At 44.0% G+C, this 15666-nt stretch overlaps 1 protein-coding gene across 3 annotated transcripts in view; it reads right to left on the bottom strand.

The window, feature by feature from the left end:
* The window catches only part of DSP (desmoplakin), a 248517-nt gene that overhangs the window by 61605 nt on the left and 171246 nt on the right, over positions 1-15666 (bottom strand). For all 3 annotated transcript variants that reach the window (XM_078688070.1, XM_078688071.1, XM_078688072.1), the window contains exons 18-21: positions 3571-3764; positions 2358-2520; positions 1729-1812; positions 325-432 (exon numbers count right to left, since the gene is read on the bottom strand). In XM_078688070.1, the coding sequence (XP_078544196.1) occupies positions 325-432; positions 1729-1812; positions 2358-2520; positions 3571-3764 (549 nt within the window). The remainder of the gene's footprint in view (positions 1-324; positions 433-1728; positions 1813-2357; positions 2521-3570; positions 3765-15666) is intronic.

Genomic DNA, 15666 nt, shown 5'->3' with positions numbered 1-15666 from the left:
ATCGCCTAACTAGATTTTTTACTTACTATTGCACTTAAATTCACTTTATGTTGTGGTTCCAATTGTAACATCAGTCACTAAGTATCTATTCAGGCTGATCTCAAATACCACTTCTACTGGCATTCAGTACACTGCATGGTATTCTGGCTACAGCAGAGAACAGCCTGCATGTCCAATATAACTACAGCGGAAAAAGACAGTTTCACAGTCAAAACTTTGTTGTTTTTTAATATTACTGTAACAATCTTCTTCAAGCCAGGCTATCACAATAAAACTTCCCAAATTGCAGCATGGCCAACCTCAGCATAAAGAGCATTGTCGTACCTCTTGTAATACAACTCCTGATGGCGACTGGACCATTGTCCTTTTTATTGGTATGTTTAGTAAAGTTTCAAGGCCCGAACTATAGGATGCTAGCTGGAGTTCATAATCCTGAAAATCAAAACACACAAAATGTGTTAATAAATATTTAGATGAAATTAAAAGTAGAACAAAATATGTTGAAAATTTCAAAAGCAGATGCGCATATTGACCTGGGTAATCATATTGTCACCGAAATATCAACAGCCCCCTTGTAGCTATGCCTGGGACAGAAGCTGCATCACCCATCAGTAAAAACTAAATTTCAACTTCAGCAAGTACAGGAGTGGGGTACATAGTGGTATAGGGGAGGCAGATGAGGAGAGAGACGCATGGGTTGTCACTGTTCTGTTTCTCTTTCCATTAATGCTATGCTGGGACACTGCATAAAGCTGTGACCTGCCAAGTACTTGAAAACACTAAATTGAAGGTGGTTATCATACTTGAAAAAGACAAAAGTATTGCACAAAGGACTGCCTCCCGCAGACTGCGCAATTACCAACAACCCTTAAGGAACCAATCACATAATGGGACTAAAAGTGTAAATATAACCGTGATATACAGAAAATCACTACAAGTACGTTTTTCAACACATGAAACCTGAATCCTTATGCCATTTACTAACTGTTCCACAGTGGATGGAGCACATACAAATAGCATGATCTATACTCAAAGGTTAAACAACTTGTTAGTTACATCAGCAATACACACTAGGGCATGACCAGAAATCATGTACAGTGTTAACCACTCATACAAACTCAGCTCTGAGAACTAAAGCAATTCTTGTTAAGTGAATGTGTGTAACTCATACATTACCGCATCACAAAACAGAGGCAAAGGCTACAAACTATGTTATATTTATAGGAGTATTACTTAACCTCTTCCGTGCGGCCCCGATTACCCCCCCGGTGCTGAGCCCTAATGAAAACAGGCGTGGGCATGACGGAACGGTTCCGTCATAAGCACAGCTCGACCGATGCTCATGAAGGTACCGTTCCGTCATGAGCATAGAAGGGGTTAAAATACACTGCCTTTGGTTATAGCCCTTGTAAATGTATGTCAAAGATACGTTCAATATCCTTTCACTGGGTAGAACACTACAAAACCTCTGAGGAGCACTAAAAACCATGCATAAGGGAAGGTTGCGATGATAATTATAGTAAAAGAGCTACTCTACATTCATATAAAAACTGGTGGCATCCCAGAAAAAGCAATGGAATTCTTCAGGTAAGATATCAATTCAACTTTGACATCACCGCCATGTACTGCTTCATGCCACACACATCATAACGTCCAATCATTAATGATATTACAAGACATCACCTTTGGATTTACTCACTGAAAACTTTAGAAACTATCTTTCTGTACCTTGATCGATGATGCACACTGCTCTGCTGTCTTCTGAACCTCTTCGACATCGTCTCGTTTACCATTTATTTCTGTATTCAAGATCTATTTAGGAAAAGGAGATCCTCATGATTATGTCTAGATTATGTATACAACATTGTACTTTTTACTTTTCAAATCAGTGCAGCGAAGCCACTTCACCAGACAGATGCATTGTCTTTGCTCTTCAAATTATTTCCAATTTTGTAAAAGACAACATGCTTTTTGTATACATCCCTTGCAACAGATTTTCTATTCGGTAATCAATGTATCACAGTTTGAATTATTAAAAAGATAGATGGGTGTGGAGTACAGGTTGCACACAGATGTTAGAAATATATGCTTAACTCTCTTAGCATTAGTGACAAGGCAGGCCTCACTTTGTTCCATTGCTCTATAGATTTTCTATACTAAATATTACATTTTCAACTACATTGCTGAGAGCTATGTGGTAGAGATATACATGCCTTAAGGCTCACTCCCAGCACAGAGTCACTTAGTGGCTCTAAGCCATTCATAAAAATACAAACAGAAGATCTACATTCATTATCTTTAAAAGACTCAACAACTACAGTTTTAAAGTTCTTTTACAAGCTCCACACTGCATATACCTTCTGCTCATTTAAGTATCTGGAAACTGTATTAGAATCAACCAACTTTGTAGATTCTATGACATCTTGTCGATGCTTTGTGTCACCAATCCATCTACTGAGTCCTTGCCAGAGTTGCCTGTAGTTTCTCAACTGCTTGCCCTGCTTTTCCAACTCCCAAGATCTACAAAAAGACATTACCACATTATGTTAATATCACTGCACAGGTATCATAGAATGCATCAAAGTAATGATTTCTCCTACTGATATAATAAAAAGAAAATTCAATTGGTACAAACTAAGAAGCAGTTCAAAACATCATAGTCCTTTGATGGCCAAAATATTGTGTCACCTCTTCTGGCACATGTCACGTATGCAGAGTGAGCAAAGACAATTTGAAGTAAAAATTGACAGCCAGAGGCCAAAGAGAACCTGTAGCCATAATTTAAAAAAACACAGTCCCATTGCTCATTGACCAAAGATAAACATAACAGGCACAGGGAGATGATGAAGGGAGGGCTGAACCTTTTCAGACACTCACCTCCAGTCACAAATCTGGGTTGAATCCATCATCGTTCTTTATCTCACTTTGTCACTTCAGTTCAGACCTAGCTATATGCAAATGTGTCTTGACCCTGTGCCTCATGGGAACAGTCCAGCCCAAACTGCCAATACAGGTCTTCCTTGAACAGGAAACAAGCATCCTGGGACCGGTTTCAGGGTAACACCCCTTATCAGCAAGGCTAGCTTGACTGCAGTGGAATTGAGAGCTCCGTCCATGATCTCCTTGTGTTTGCTGTGTTCGCCCTAAGTAGGGAGGGTATGCCCAGACGTGGCTCCTTTGCTCACTTTGCCACTGGATTCAAGGTAGCCTGGCTGATGAGGGGAGCTACCCCGAAACCAGCCCCAGGATGCTTGTTTTCAGTCCAGATCTGTGACTGGGGGTGAGTGTCTGAAAAGTTTTGGCACTCCGTTCATCATCTCCTTGTGTTTGCAAAGATAAAGATAGGCAAACAGCTTCACAAGGCTTCCATTAGCCACCGGAAAGTAATCCTAGTTGTGGTGGCCCTTCTGTAGTATAATTGAGAAACAAGGATACCATATTCAGGAGGCCAATGGTAGGCATATTTTTTCCCACCGACTCTACACCCTAATCTCGAGAACACATAATAGTAGAAAATTGCCAGAATCAACATTTTTACTATACTTAATGTACAACAGTTTTCTCACATACCTGTCATCTATTTCTTTCTCAATCCTTTGCCAGCGATCATTTAGTTGGGTTACTTTGTCACTAAATTTGGAAATGTCCACATCGCAATTTGAAAAGGACTGTGCAATCTTGTTGTTAATTTGCATTGTGTTCTGAAGCTCAGTTTCCATGTTTCTCAGCAATGCTTTCTTCTGTTCCAGTTCAATTTTCATTTTCTAGCAAAGAAAAATAACAACTATATTCAGCCCCTAGGAAGACAATTCGTATAGATGGTATTGCTAGTGTACATGACATAACTTCTAGCATGAAACAATTTAGTGAACATACATATAAAACTGTATTAGGGCCCTTGCAATCTAGATGCTAATGCTGTTTTCTTCCCAAAGTTAAAATATATGGTAAAACGCACTTGACAATTTGCAATTTAGTCCACTGAAAGAGCTGGCCTGCTTGCTGAGTGACTAGGTGCTTAGACTTTAAGACAGCTCAAACTTTTTCGAATGAAGCTTAAAGCACTGATGTGCACTGGGTCCCTACTAACCAGACACCAGTGCCAGTGCTCGTTCCCTACAACAAGGTTCTAAATGTAATACAATTGCCACACACAGTGGCACCCCTTTAAGTTGTTAGTAAGTGGTACCCTTTGGTATCTAGGGAATGGGTACCAAAGAGGGTCCCCAAGGGCTACAGAATGTATTATGCCACCCACATACAAATTGCATGCAGCCTGCCATTGCGAACTGTGTGTCATGGAGCAAACCATGAATGAAAACATGACATGGCACACTTCCTGTGTGCCATGCCAAAGTCACTGAATGTACTATATGTAAGTCACCCCCACAGCAGGCCTTGTAGCCCTAAGGCAGAGTGCATTATATTACATACATGGGCATATTTGCATGAGTAGATAAGCCCCTGAGCTGTTTAGCTCAATTACTAGAGGGTGCAAGTGCACAGGGAAGTCATCGTAAGCAGTACTTAATTTGAACCAGTGGTTTCTAGTGCTTGGCACCAGCACCTAATAGTCAACACCGGTACTTGTGACAGTCTGCCACAAGGTGGCACTGTCTGGCTAATTTAGAGATGACAACACCAACAGGTAATTATTCATTCAATTTACATTAGAAATGACTATTACCTTCTGCCAAAGCCATTCTTATAGCTTTGGAGGCTTGAAATAGTCTGATTTGTCACGCTTGTAGGGGTGTAATGGTTAGAAGTTGTGTTGTTACTATGATTAGCAGCGCTGGCAGGGGCAATAGGTGATGTTAGCTGCATTGGCCTCCTGACAAAAGCCCTGGCACGTACTATTATTTTTCAAACAAATTAAGCACTGATCTTAAGTATCTTTACTAGTCACCAGTCATGATGAGTTCCCCAGCTATTTGATGGATTCACTGAAAACTATGGTGTTTGATATGAAACACCTTGTCTTAGTAAATCTGTACCCTTCAGAGTACAAGATTTGTTATGACATGCCCCCAAAGGGCACCTTAGAGGTGGCCCAGAAATACACACCACTATCTAATGTGCTGACTGACTGCTATCATCCAGCCTGTCACCACAGACATGTTTCTGACCCCCTACAGGCGAGAGCCCACACTCTCTGAAGCCAGAAACAATGCCTGCTCCGGAGGAAAGTGTTAACCCCTCCTCCAGCAGGATGGCTAGTGATTTAACATATCAGGGCCCGGGGCTTCAAAGATCCTAATTCTTTTGATTAGGGACCTCAGCTTCCTCCAGACCTGGGAGATGCCACCACCTGCCCTGATGCTTATTTGGCACCAGGACAGGTGGGAAATTAGCTATACAAGTAGGCGTGTTGCCCTACCGGGCCAGTCACACCTCTAAGGTGGGCTGCCCTATGTACTCCACGAAAGAAGGATGCCACCATCTTGTTTTTGGTGGAATTTGAAACTCTGGGACAGGGTAATGCCCACTCCCCAAAGGACGGGGTCATATAGGGGGTGTAGTGACCCCAAGGGTAAGAAGCCTATTGGCTACTACCGTTCACTCCCCTAAATGCCCCTAAATTCAGTATTTAGGTGGCCCCCTGACACCAGGAACTTAGATTCACCTGACTTAAGAATAAGAATGACAAATAAGAACCAACGAATGCAAGAACTCAGGCCTGACTCATTCTGCAGCTGTGCCTCCTCGCCTCAGATGGCTGCCAGCACTTTGTCAACGAACAGCATCTCCCTTGAAGTGGAGGAGATACTTCCCTGCAGCTGGCAGGCACTGAACGCAACTTCCAGTACACCAATCTGCTGACCACCATGTCCACTGACACAGCAGCCGCCGAGGAAGAGGTCACCATGCTTCAGGAGGTCAGATCCACTTTCTTGCAAGTTTGGAGATGCCAGGACCCCCTTTAGCTGCCCTACATCAATACCCAGGGTACAGGAGCCATTGAAGCAGCCAAGGCTTGTTCAGTGTCAAGCCCGGACAGCAACACCGCCAAGACCGACCTACCAATGTGGGATGTCATCACCAGCAAGGCAATCATTGAGAATGGTACAGCTGTCCTGTTTTGTTCCCATCTCGCAATTGCCCTAATGCCAGCCTACCGAAGGTGCACCCATGCTCCAGAGATTCTCAAGAACCAAGCCCCCCTTTGGGTTTCGAAGGGCTTGTCCCCAAACCCCACTTGCAGTTTTTCAACTTGCAGGTCTCTCCATAGACTTCAGCGGTTGCGTTCGAGGCTACCTTTGTGACCAGCACCTCTACACGCCAGGGCAGGTAAGCCGATACTGCTGGTGGTTCTAAGGACTTTGGCCCCTACTTGCCTTAAGTCTAGAAGATCAGTCCTGTAAATCGTTTGCAAGTGAACCTATGCAGTGTATGTTTTTCCCAAAGGATAACATTACTGTATTCAAGGCTAATACCTCACAGCTAAGAGCTGTATTTTCAATGTTTTCTAAAAATTGCTAACTCGAAAAGTACTTACCTCATCTTCTAGATCTTGGTATTTAAATTAATATAAAAATCTGTTATTTTTCTAAATTGGTGTTGGATTTTGTTATTGAGTGTCTCTCTCATTTATAGACTCTTTGTGTGCAAAAAATGCATAACATTCCCATCTGATAAGCTTAATGCTGCTCGACCACACTACCACAAATAGAACACCTTACTCAGCTCCTGTCCACTAATAAGGGATACCTGGACTCTCTGCACAGTGCACCTCCTTTTAGTGCACTATATAGAAAGCCATATTCCTACAATTATGGACTTGCAGTGTTTCCACTAGCACTTTATTTTTGCTGTTTTTTTGCATCAACATCTAGCTGAATCTTGTCTTTGAAGTGGTAAACAAAGCGATGCAGCTATACTTCTTGCCTCAGATAAATCACATTTTTGTTGCTGTTAATATGTCCCCTTTCTCCTTTCCACTATGTTACTCCCTTGCTCCCCCTCCTTCCACTCTCTCATTTTTCTCTGCAGTCCTTCGATGCACCTCCTTTGTTCCTGTTATCCATCACATCTGTTCTCCTTTAGTCCAATCTCTGCCTTTCTCCCTTAGTCCTCCTTTCCCCTTTGTAATCTCCTTCATTAACACATTTTCTCTTTGATCTTCCTCTTTTTAAACCGACCTCCTATTCCTCTAGCCAGCTTCTTCATGTCCACTCTCTTTGATTTTCCTCTTTTTCCACCCTCCTTTGCCCCTTGTCATACCTCCCTTCCCTTAGTGTCTATGACCCTCTTTCCTATTCAATCCATTTCACTCCTTCTTTACCCTGTTCTCCGTCCTTCCTTTACATTCTTTCATTTCTTGCCTCTCCTACTCCCATCCGTTAACTTCAACGTTAGCTGTCTAGTGATTTGGGGGCATCTTAGAATATAGAAAATGCAGACATCCCCAGAGACAAGCGGAGCACCGTAAATAAAGAAACTATTTAAACGAGGTGTGTAAGTAAAACTGCTGTATCATTCAGGTACATTCAGTTTCATAAAGCTATGAATGCATGTGCAAGAAGGTACAGAGATTCAATTTATGTATAAAAGCCCAGGGTACACTATCAGTGCCTTTGATTAGCATAGAAAGGCATCTGATTTTCAAAATATCAGTGTTTGATTTATTATCTGCACAGGCTAATTCATGCACATGGAAAAACAAAACAATGTATACAAATGGTCAGCAGTTTAAAAAGAACTTAACTCAGGTCAAGATTCACTGCCTGGCAAAACAATGCATGCAGATGTAATAGAAACCACTGAAGGACGACTATAGACAGACTTCACTATTTATTTGCTGAGCTTTATATAGTGCAAACATGACCCATTAGGGTTTTGGGGTGCTTTTACATAAAACAGTCAGGTCATACCTGCAAGGTAAACAAGCATTGGAAATGCAATAGGTCTCGCATTAGGAAAGTTTGAGCTATTGGTATTGTAAATGACAAATTTTTTATGTTTGTGTTTGTTTTGAAAATAGCAAGTTTAATAGCTTTGTTATTTACAATGCCAATAGTTCTAACTTTTGCAAATGGGACACCTATTTAAAGTACAAGAGAAGATATTATGTATGTAATGGGCACATTTGTTAAGATTACTAGTATGTGGTGGGGGGAGGGGGGGCGGAGTTGTAAATGTGATAATGCTTGTGACTGGTAAAGCAGACACGGCGCCAGAGACACAGTTATTGCAGATTAGTACAGGATAAGAGAACAGGGAGTTAGAGAATGAGGCGGCTGGAAGAGAAGAGCAGATTAGTACTGGAGAAGAGAACAGGGAGTTAGAGAAGGGTGCGGGTGGAAGAGAGCAGCAGTTCAGCCCATGAGAAGAGAAGAGACCAGGGAGTTAACAAAGGAGGTGGGGTGGAAAAGAGCAGCAGAGCAGCACAGGAGAAGAGAACATGGAGTTAGAGAAGGAGGTGGGGTGGAAGAGAACAGCAGATCGGCACAGGAGAAGAGAACATGGAGTTAGAGAAGGAGGTGTTGGAAGGGAACAGCAGATTAGAACATGAGAAAAAAACAGAGTTAAAGAAGTAGGCGGGGTGGAAGAGAGCAGCAGATCTGCACCGGTGTAGACAACATGGATATAAAGAAGGAGGTGGGGTGGAAAGAGCAGTAGTTTAGCACAGGAGAGGAGAATAGAGAGTTAAGGAAGGTGTAGGGTGTAGTTGGAGGGTGTAGTTGGAGGGTGGAGTTGGAGGGTGGAGTTGGATGGTGCATTTGGAGTGAGGATTTGGAGGGTGGAGGAGTTGGAGGGCTGAGTATTTGGAGGGTGGAGGATCTGGAGGGTGGAGGAGTTGGAGGGTGGAGGAGTTGGAGGGTGGAGGAGTTGGAGGGTGGAGGAGTTGGAGGGTGGAGGAGTTGGAGGGTGGGTGGAGGAGTTGGAGGGTGGGTGGAGGAGTTGGAGGGTGGGTGGAGGAGTTGGAGGGTGGAGGAGTTGGAGGGTGGGTGGAGGAGTTGTAAGGTGGAGGAGTTGTAAGGTGGAGGAGTTGTAAGGTGGAGGAGTTGTAAGGTGGAGGAGTTGTAAGGTGGAGGAGTTGTAAGGTGGAGGAGTTGTAAGGTGGAGGAGTTAGAGGGTGGATTTTGAGGGCTGAGTTGGAGGGTGGAGTCGGAGGTTGTGAGGGTGGTGACGGTGGTGAGGGTGTGAGGGTGTGTGAGGGTGTGATGGTGTGTGTGGATGAGGGTGTGAGGGTGAGTGAGGGTGTGAGGGTGAGTGAGGGTGTGCGAGTGTGTGTGTGTGTGTGAAGGTGTGTGTGGATGAGGGTGAGTGAGGGTGTGTGGGTGTGAGGGTGTGTGAGGGTGTGAGGGTGAGTGAGGGTGTGTGAGGGGGTCTGAGGGTGTGTGTTGGTGTGTGTGATGGTGTGTGAGGCTGAGTGAGTGAGGGTGAGGGTGTCTGAGGGTGAGTGAGGGTGTGAGTGTTTTGAAGGTGCGGGGGTGAGGGTGTGTGAGGATGAGTGAGGGTTTGAGGGTAAGGTGGTGTGAGAGTGAGTGATGGTGTGTGAGGATGAGGGGGTGAGGATGAGGGTGTGAGGGTGAGGGGGTGTGGGGGTGTGAAGGTGAATGGGGTTGATTGAGGGTGTGAGGGTTGTGAGGGTGAGGGGGGTGAGGGTGTGAGTGTGAGTGAGGGTGTGTGAGGATGAGGGGGGTGTGATGGTGAGTGAGGGTGTGCGAGTGTGTGTGTGTGTGAAGGTGTGTGTGGATGAGGGTGAGTGAGGGTGTGTGGGTGTGAGGGTGTGTGAGGGTGTGAGGGTGAGTGAGGGTGTGTGAGGGGGTCTGAGGGTGTGTGTTGGTGTGTGTGATGGTGTGTGAGGCTGAGTGAGTGAGGGTGAGGGTGTCTGAGGGTGAGTGAGGGTGTGAGTGTTTTGAAGGTGCGGGGGTGAGGGTGTGAGGGTGAGTGAGGGTGTGTGAGGATGAGTGAGGGTTTGAGGGTAAGGTGGTGTGAGAGTGAGTGATGGTGTGTGAGGATGAGGGGGTGAGGATGAGGGTGTGAGGGTGAGGGGGTGTGGGGGTGTGAAGGTGAATGGGGTTGATTGAGGGTGTGAGGGTTGTGAGGGTGAGGGGGGTGAGGGTGTGAGTGTGAGTGAGGGTGTGTGAGGATGAGGGGGGTGTGATGGTGAGGAGGTGTGAGGGTGAGTGAGGGTGGGTGAGTGAGGGTGATAGGGTGTGTGAGGATGAGGTGTGAGTGAGGGTGTGATGATGTCAGGGTGTGTGATGTTGAGGAGGTGTGAGGGTGAGTGAGGATGAGTGTGTGAGTGTGAGGGGGTGTGAAGGTGACTGAGGGTGTGTGAGGGTGGGTGAGGGTGTGAGGGTGGCTGAGGGTGTGAGTATGTGAGGGGTGTGATGGTGAGGATGTGTGTGGGTGAATGAAGATGAGTGGGCGATGGTGTCAGGGTGTGTGAGGGTGTGAAGGTGGGTGAGGGTGTGTGGGTGGTTGATGTGCGAGGATGAGGGTGTGAGGGGGTGTGAGGGTGAGTGAGGTTGTTTGAGGGTGTGAGGGTTGTGAGGGTGTGTAGGTGAGTGAGGGTGTGTTAGGGTGGGTGAATGTGTAAGGGTGGGTGAGGGTGTGAGGATGTGAGGGTGTGTGATGGTGAGGAGGTGTGTGGGTGAGTGAGGATGAGGGTGTGAGGGTGTGAACGTGGGTGAGGTTGTGTGGGTGGGTGAGGGTGTGTGAGGATGAGTGTGTGATGCTGAGGGGGTGTGAGGGTGTGAGGGTGTGACGGTGAGTGAGGGTGTGTGAGGGTGTGAGGATGTGAGGGTGTGTGATGGTGAGGAGGTGTGAGGGTGAGTGAGGGTGTGAGGGTAAGGGGGTGTGAGGGTGAGTGATGGTGTGTGAGGGTGAGTGGGTGAGGTGGTGAGGGTGTGAGGGTGAGTGAGGCTGTGTGAGGGAGGATTGTGTGAGGTTGAGGGGATGACCTAAAGAACAGCCAACCCAAAACAGATAACCTATAAATTGCTACTTGGAAGAAACACATACTCAATGGCGCAGGTATACAAATAGGAATGTCACCCAAAGATGCCTGCACATTTCTCCCTAAACGTTGACCTACTCAAGTAAGCGACAATGTACCGTTAGGCCTACCCACTCTTTCATAAAGTTTCTTCCTACCTGTGCAATTAGAACTCTGATAAAACAATGTCTCTTCACTAACATTTACAATTTCTTTTTTTCTTTTAATCAATTCTGTTATGAGTAAAGCGACATCACATTTGAAAAGTAAATCAATGATGCTGAGGTCATGTACTTCAGAACAACAAGGCCAATATCACTTCTTAATACTATGAGGAATAGGAGCCTTTGACAAGGGATCAAGCAATAATGTTTAGATTCAATACAAATATCAGAATGTACTGCATGCAACACATCACCTGTAGGCTAATAATATCGAACAAAAGACAGAATGTGAATTAGTCATCCATCCAGTGAAGGATGGATACGAATCCTTTGAGGTCAAAACTGTGCAGCCACTGTGCAGAGCACTTTTGCACACATTCAGAAGAGAGTAGATGCTGAACGGAAGGCACTTTTACTAACATTTTTAGATCTTAATGCACATCTCGGGTAAGTCAGATGTTCTTAGTATGCGGAAATAAGGATGATGTTTTCCACATTACTCATCCAATCGTCTGACTGCATCACCTCAAAAATTGCTGCTAAAATTCCAAATTGAAAGGACTCCACAACGAGAAACTGGTTTAATCATGCAGATTCAGAACTGGTTTAACACCACCATTCTGGAAGCGAGAATAGAACAACGGGAATAAATGCATTCGAATATTAACCTTCTGGTATAAGCTGTGCAGGCGAGGGAGGCGAGGGAGGGAGGAGAAATGCGAGAAATGTGTGAAGCAGAGGGCGGGGGTAGCGGATACCTTTGAAGTGAAGCTAAGCTTCACTTCAAAGGCTTGTTGGCACAGCGCACGCTGGGGAATGCCTGTGGGAGGGAGGCTGGTGTCTGTGCACGCGCTTTTTATGGCAATGCGCATGCGCATTGAGCGAGCTTTACACGGGCACTGCATGGAATCGCCCGATCTCGGTAAGCTCTGTTTAAGCCCCTTTATCTCTCGCTCCGCTCGCATTGATAGGTCACGAGACCTAAAAAGCACTGGAAATGCAGTAGTTCTTGCATTTGCTTGAGTTAGAGCTATTGGCGTTGCAAATGACAATGTTTTTTACCCATGTGTTATGGAGTGTATGTACGCGGTGTGTAGTGGAAATGTGAGGGTTGGATTGGAATTGTTAGTTGTGGAATTGTGTTGCGCGGAACTGTGTGGTGTGGAATGGATTTGTGCAGTGGAATTATGTGGCATGGTGTGCAGTTGAATTATGTGGATAGTAATTATGTTTTATTTAGTATACAGGAATTATGAGGAGTGGGATTGTGTGCTACAGAGTGTAATTATGTGGAATGGTACTTTGTGTTGTGGAGTGGTATGTAGTGGAGTTTGATTATGTGGTGGGCTGTTGAATTTTGTGGCATGATATGGAATTCTGTGGCGTGGATTATATGTATGTGGTGTGTTGTGCATTTTTGTTGTTGAGTTGAATTATATGGTTTACTGTCGAATTGCGTGGATTGGAAATGTGTGGAGTTGAATTGTGTGGCGTGGAGACGTGGATAGCTTTGCCCTTTTGATGACAAAAAAAACAAATAGGTAGAAGCTTAGCTCCAGATCTGTGTTTTAGGTGATGAAAGAAAAAGACAAGCAAATACATCTCATTACAGAGCTCTGATCTTTCCCGGGTCCCATGCATAGGTGGTTCTTCTAGGCCAGGCTTTCTTTCTCTCTCCATTTTGGTAACGTTGGGGGAGGAAGATGGCTCAGTGATCCAATAATCACCTCATACATCTGCATTAATCTAAAGGATCGAGTTTGAACCCTGGGAAGACAAACTTCCTCTTCGGAGGTTGGCAAACCAAGTCACATTAATCTGTTATTTTCAGAGCTTAGGAGCGGAACAAATTGCTCGAAAAATATTTTAATTGGTATATTACTATAACAGTTTGAATAATGAGATAATCAACCCTACAAAAACAGGAATGGAAAGACAATTTAAAAAAAATCTGGCTTGGGCAAGCTAATAAAGCATAGACCTGAGAAACCGAACATCCCCGTTATTCATTTTTACATTTAATCATCTCCAGCAATACTGTAAGGATTTTATCTATATTGATTTAGAATAAACAGCAGGGTGTGTATATATGAAATAAAGCAGTTTGTGTAGCTTAAATGGTTAACTCACCTGAGAGAGCAAAAGGCACTAGATAATAGCTTGAACACTCGACAACGTGAAAGAGAAAAAAATCGTAAAATGATGTTTCGCAGTAACCTTGGGCCACAAGAGATGCATTCATGGAGCTGCCTGTGAAGACCAATAACAAACCAAGCGAGGAGGCGAGGTGCCGGCTCCCCTTCTTGGATGCCTGAAACTAGACGGCGAACACATTTTCAGTTTTACAAGTCCTTGCCAAAAGTAGCAGCCTTTAAGGCTGGTGTACAAATGCAGAAATAAGGGTTCTGGCGGGGGCTCGAAAGCACTCTCCAGACAGGACTTGGGTGGGGGACGATACAGAGGCTCTCTAAACAAGCCTGGTGTTCAAAAGAATTCCTGTTAGCTCTTTCAGGTGTATTTCCCTTGAATTTTGCACATCTTAAATGCTGGGTTTAACACTTTTTGAGACAGATCGTTGGTTGATCAGAGACCCCTGACTCTATTAATTGAAGTCAGATGCTCAAATGTTTGGTACCTGTGCTGATCTGTGCCGAGGTGTGTTTATTAGTGGTATTACATATTTTTTTATTGGTTTGCGATTCTCTCCCAAATATCTTTTTTATTGCCACTGCCAATGTTTTGGTTTTTTTTGCATGAAAAGAATCAATGCTCAGATTAAACAGGGCAAACCAGAACATGTCTTGTACATACGTGATGTGGTTCTAAGGAGGAGTTTTGTGCACATTTTCACAGTTAAAAAAAATCCTCCATGCCATGCAGTTTATGTAATGTAGCTGCATATAGCATGGCGATAGTTCTGCAATCAGTACTTAGGCTTACAGTTGTATTCGCTTTTAGTATTTGCATAGGAATTCCATGACAGCAACTTCAATATTTAAGAAAAAAAAGTTGTAACTTTTTTTAGGTCGCAAATTCGAGACCTCTTGTATATACATTAGTATATGCTTGTTATATACTTATATGTGTATGTACTATGTGGGCTCTGGAGATCAGCCCTAGGACTTACCTGCTTCCGCTTAGGGACTTTTTTTCTGTTCAACTGTCTCTATTTAACGGTCTTCATAGAAAACGACCACCAGAAGTCAGTAAAATACCAGAATTGCTTTCTGCTGAGAGACTTTCTTTATTTTCTTTTTCTGGCAACTGCCTCGATTTAACTTTCTTGATAGAAAACGACCAGCAGAGGTCAGTAAAATACCAGAATCACTTTAGCATTCTCTAGATTCCAGTCCATAGAAATGGTCTTCCATGAGCACCCGGGGACAATATTTTTTTCAAATCTTGTATTTTCAGTGATATGACCACCAAAGGCCCTGACAAACAGAGCTTTGGACTATACCATTTCCCGCTGAAAGGCAATATTTCTCCCATGTGTTCTCATACCTGACGTACCACGCAGTTTGGTGCTTACTTTCCCTCAATGTAAGAGAACAGTAGATGTTTTAGCACCCAGGCTAATGTGCTGCATAGCTAAATACATATAAGGTCACAAAGGTGAGACCGATTGCATTGCAAATGCTTGTTTTTTTGTCAATAGGTAAAATGGAGATCAGGCTTTAAAGCATGAATGTATAAGTGCTTTTCCAACTACAATGTATGCTCGTTCAGCTGCCAATGAGATGAAACACTCCCATTCTCATCTTTGGACTTCTTTTTATTAAGATGAATATATGCACCAAATGGACTGCAAAATCACCGGTGCTGTTTTATGCAGTGGTCATAGAGCGAGTTAATAATAAGGTAAACGGAGCTCTTTTAAACTTACCACCCTATGAGCAAGATAAATACAAAACAATTGTTCATCTTGGATCAATTGAGAGAAACTTGCATTTTTGCAGTAGTAAGCCATCGTACAGATTCAGGCTCATATTGTTTTCTGTGGAGCGGCTTTAAATGGTGAGGAGTGCGTCAGACGTTCTTTCAAACAAACACAAAGAAATGTAATTAATATCACTGGGGCAGCAAGATTGTCTTTAACAGAACTGTCAGCGCTCTTCAGCTTCAGAAGCAGTGGAGAGTACTGAGCAGACAGTTTAACCTCGGTAATAAGACCCCGGCGCTCCCACAAATACTTAACACAGCGAATAAGCCAGCCTGGATGTGAAATATGTCCTTGCTTCTTTTGTCAGTCAGGGGACGAAGGAATCAATTTCTGGTAACACATTTTCAGGAACAGGAGCCAATTACACTCCAGTGCGGTTCCACGGTGTAGTAAGCATTCCAAGATACCAAAAGTGCATAGTTGCTAACTGTTCTGTTTGTGCAGGGACAGTCCAGGCAAGTTGGAGACTGTCCCGGGTAATATTTTTGCAGAAACTGTTCCTCTTTATTACACACAGGTACGGAAACAAGAACGTGCTATCTGCAGCAGCCCAGTGCTGCAAAGTGTCACAGGAATTTTGTTTTCAAATGTTGGCAACTGAGTAGTTT

This window comes from Lissotriton helveticus, chromosome 4_1 (assembly GCF_964261635.1).
Source record: "Lissotriton helveticus chromosome 4_1, aLisHel1.1, whole genome shotgun sequence".
NCBI lineage: Eukaryota > Metazoa > Chordata > Amphibia > Caudata > Salamandridae > Lissotriton > Lissotriton helveticus.
The sequence above is the reverse complement of the archived record's forward strand: the minus strand, read 5'-3'. Positions and strand labels throughout refer to the sequence as shown.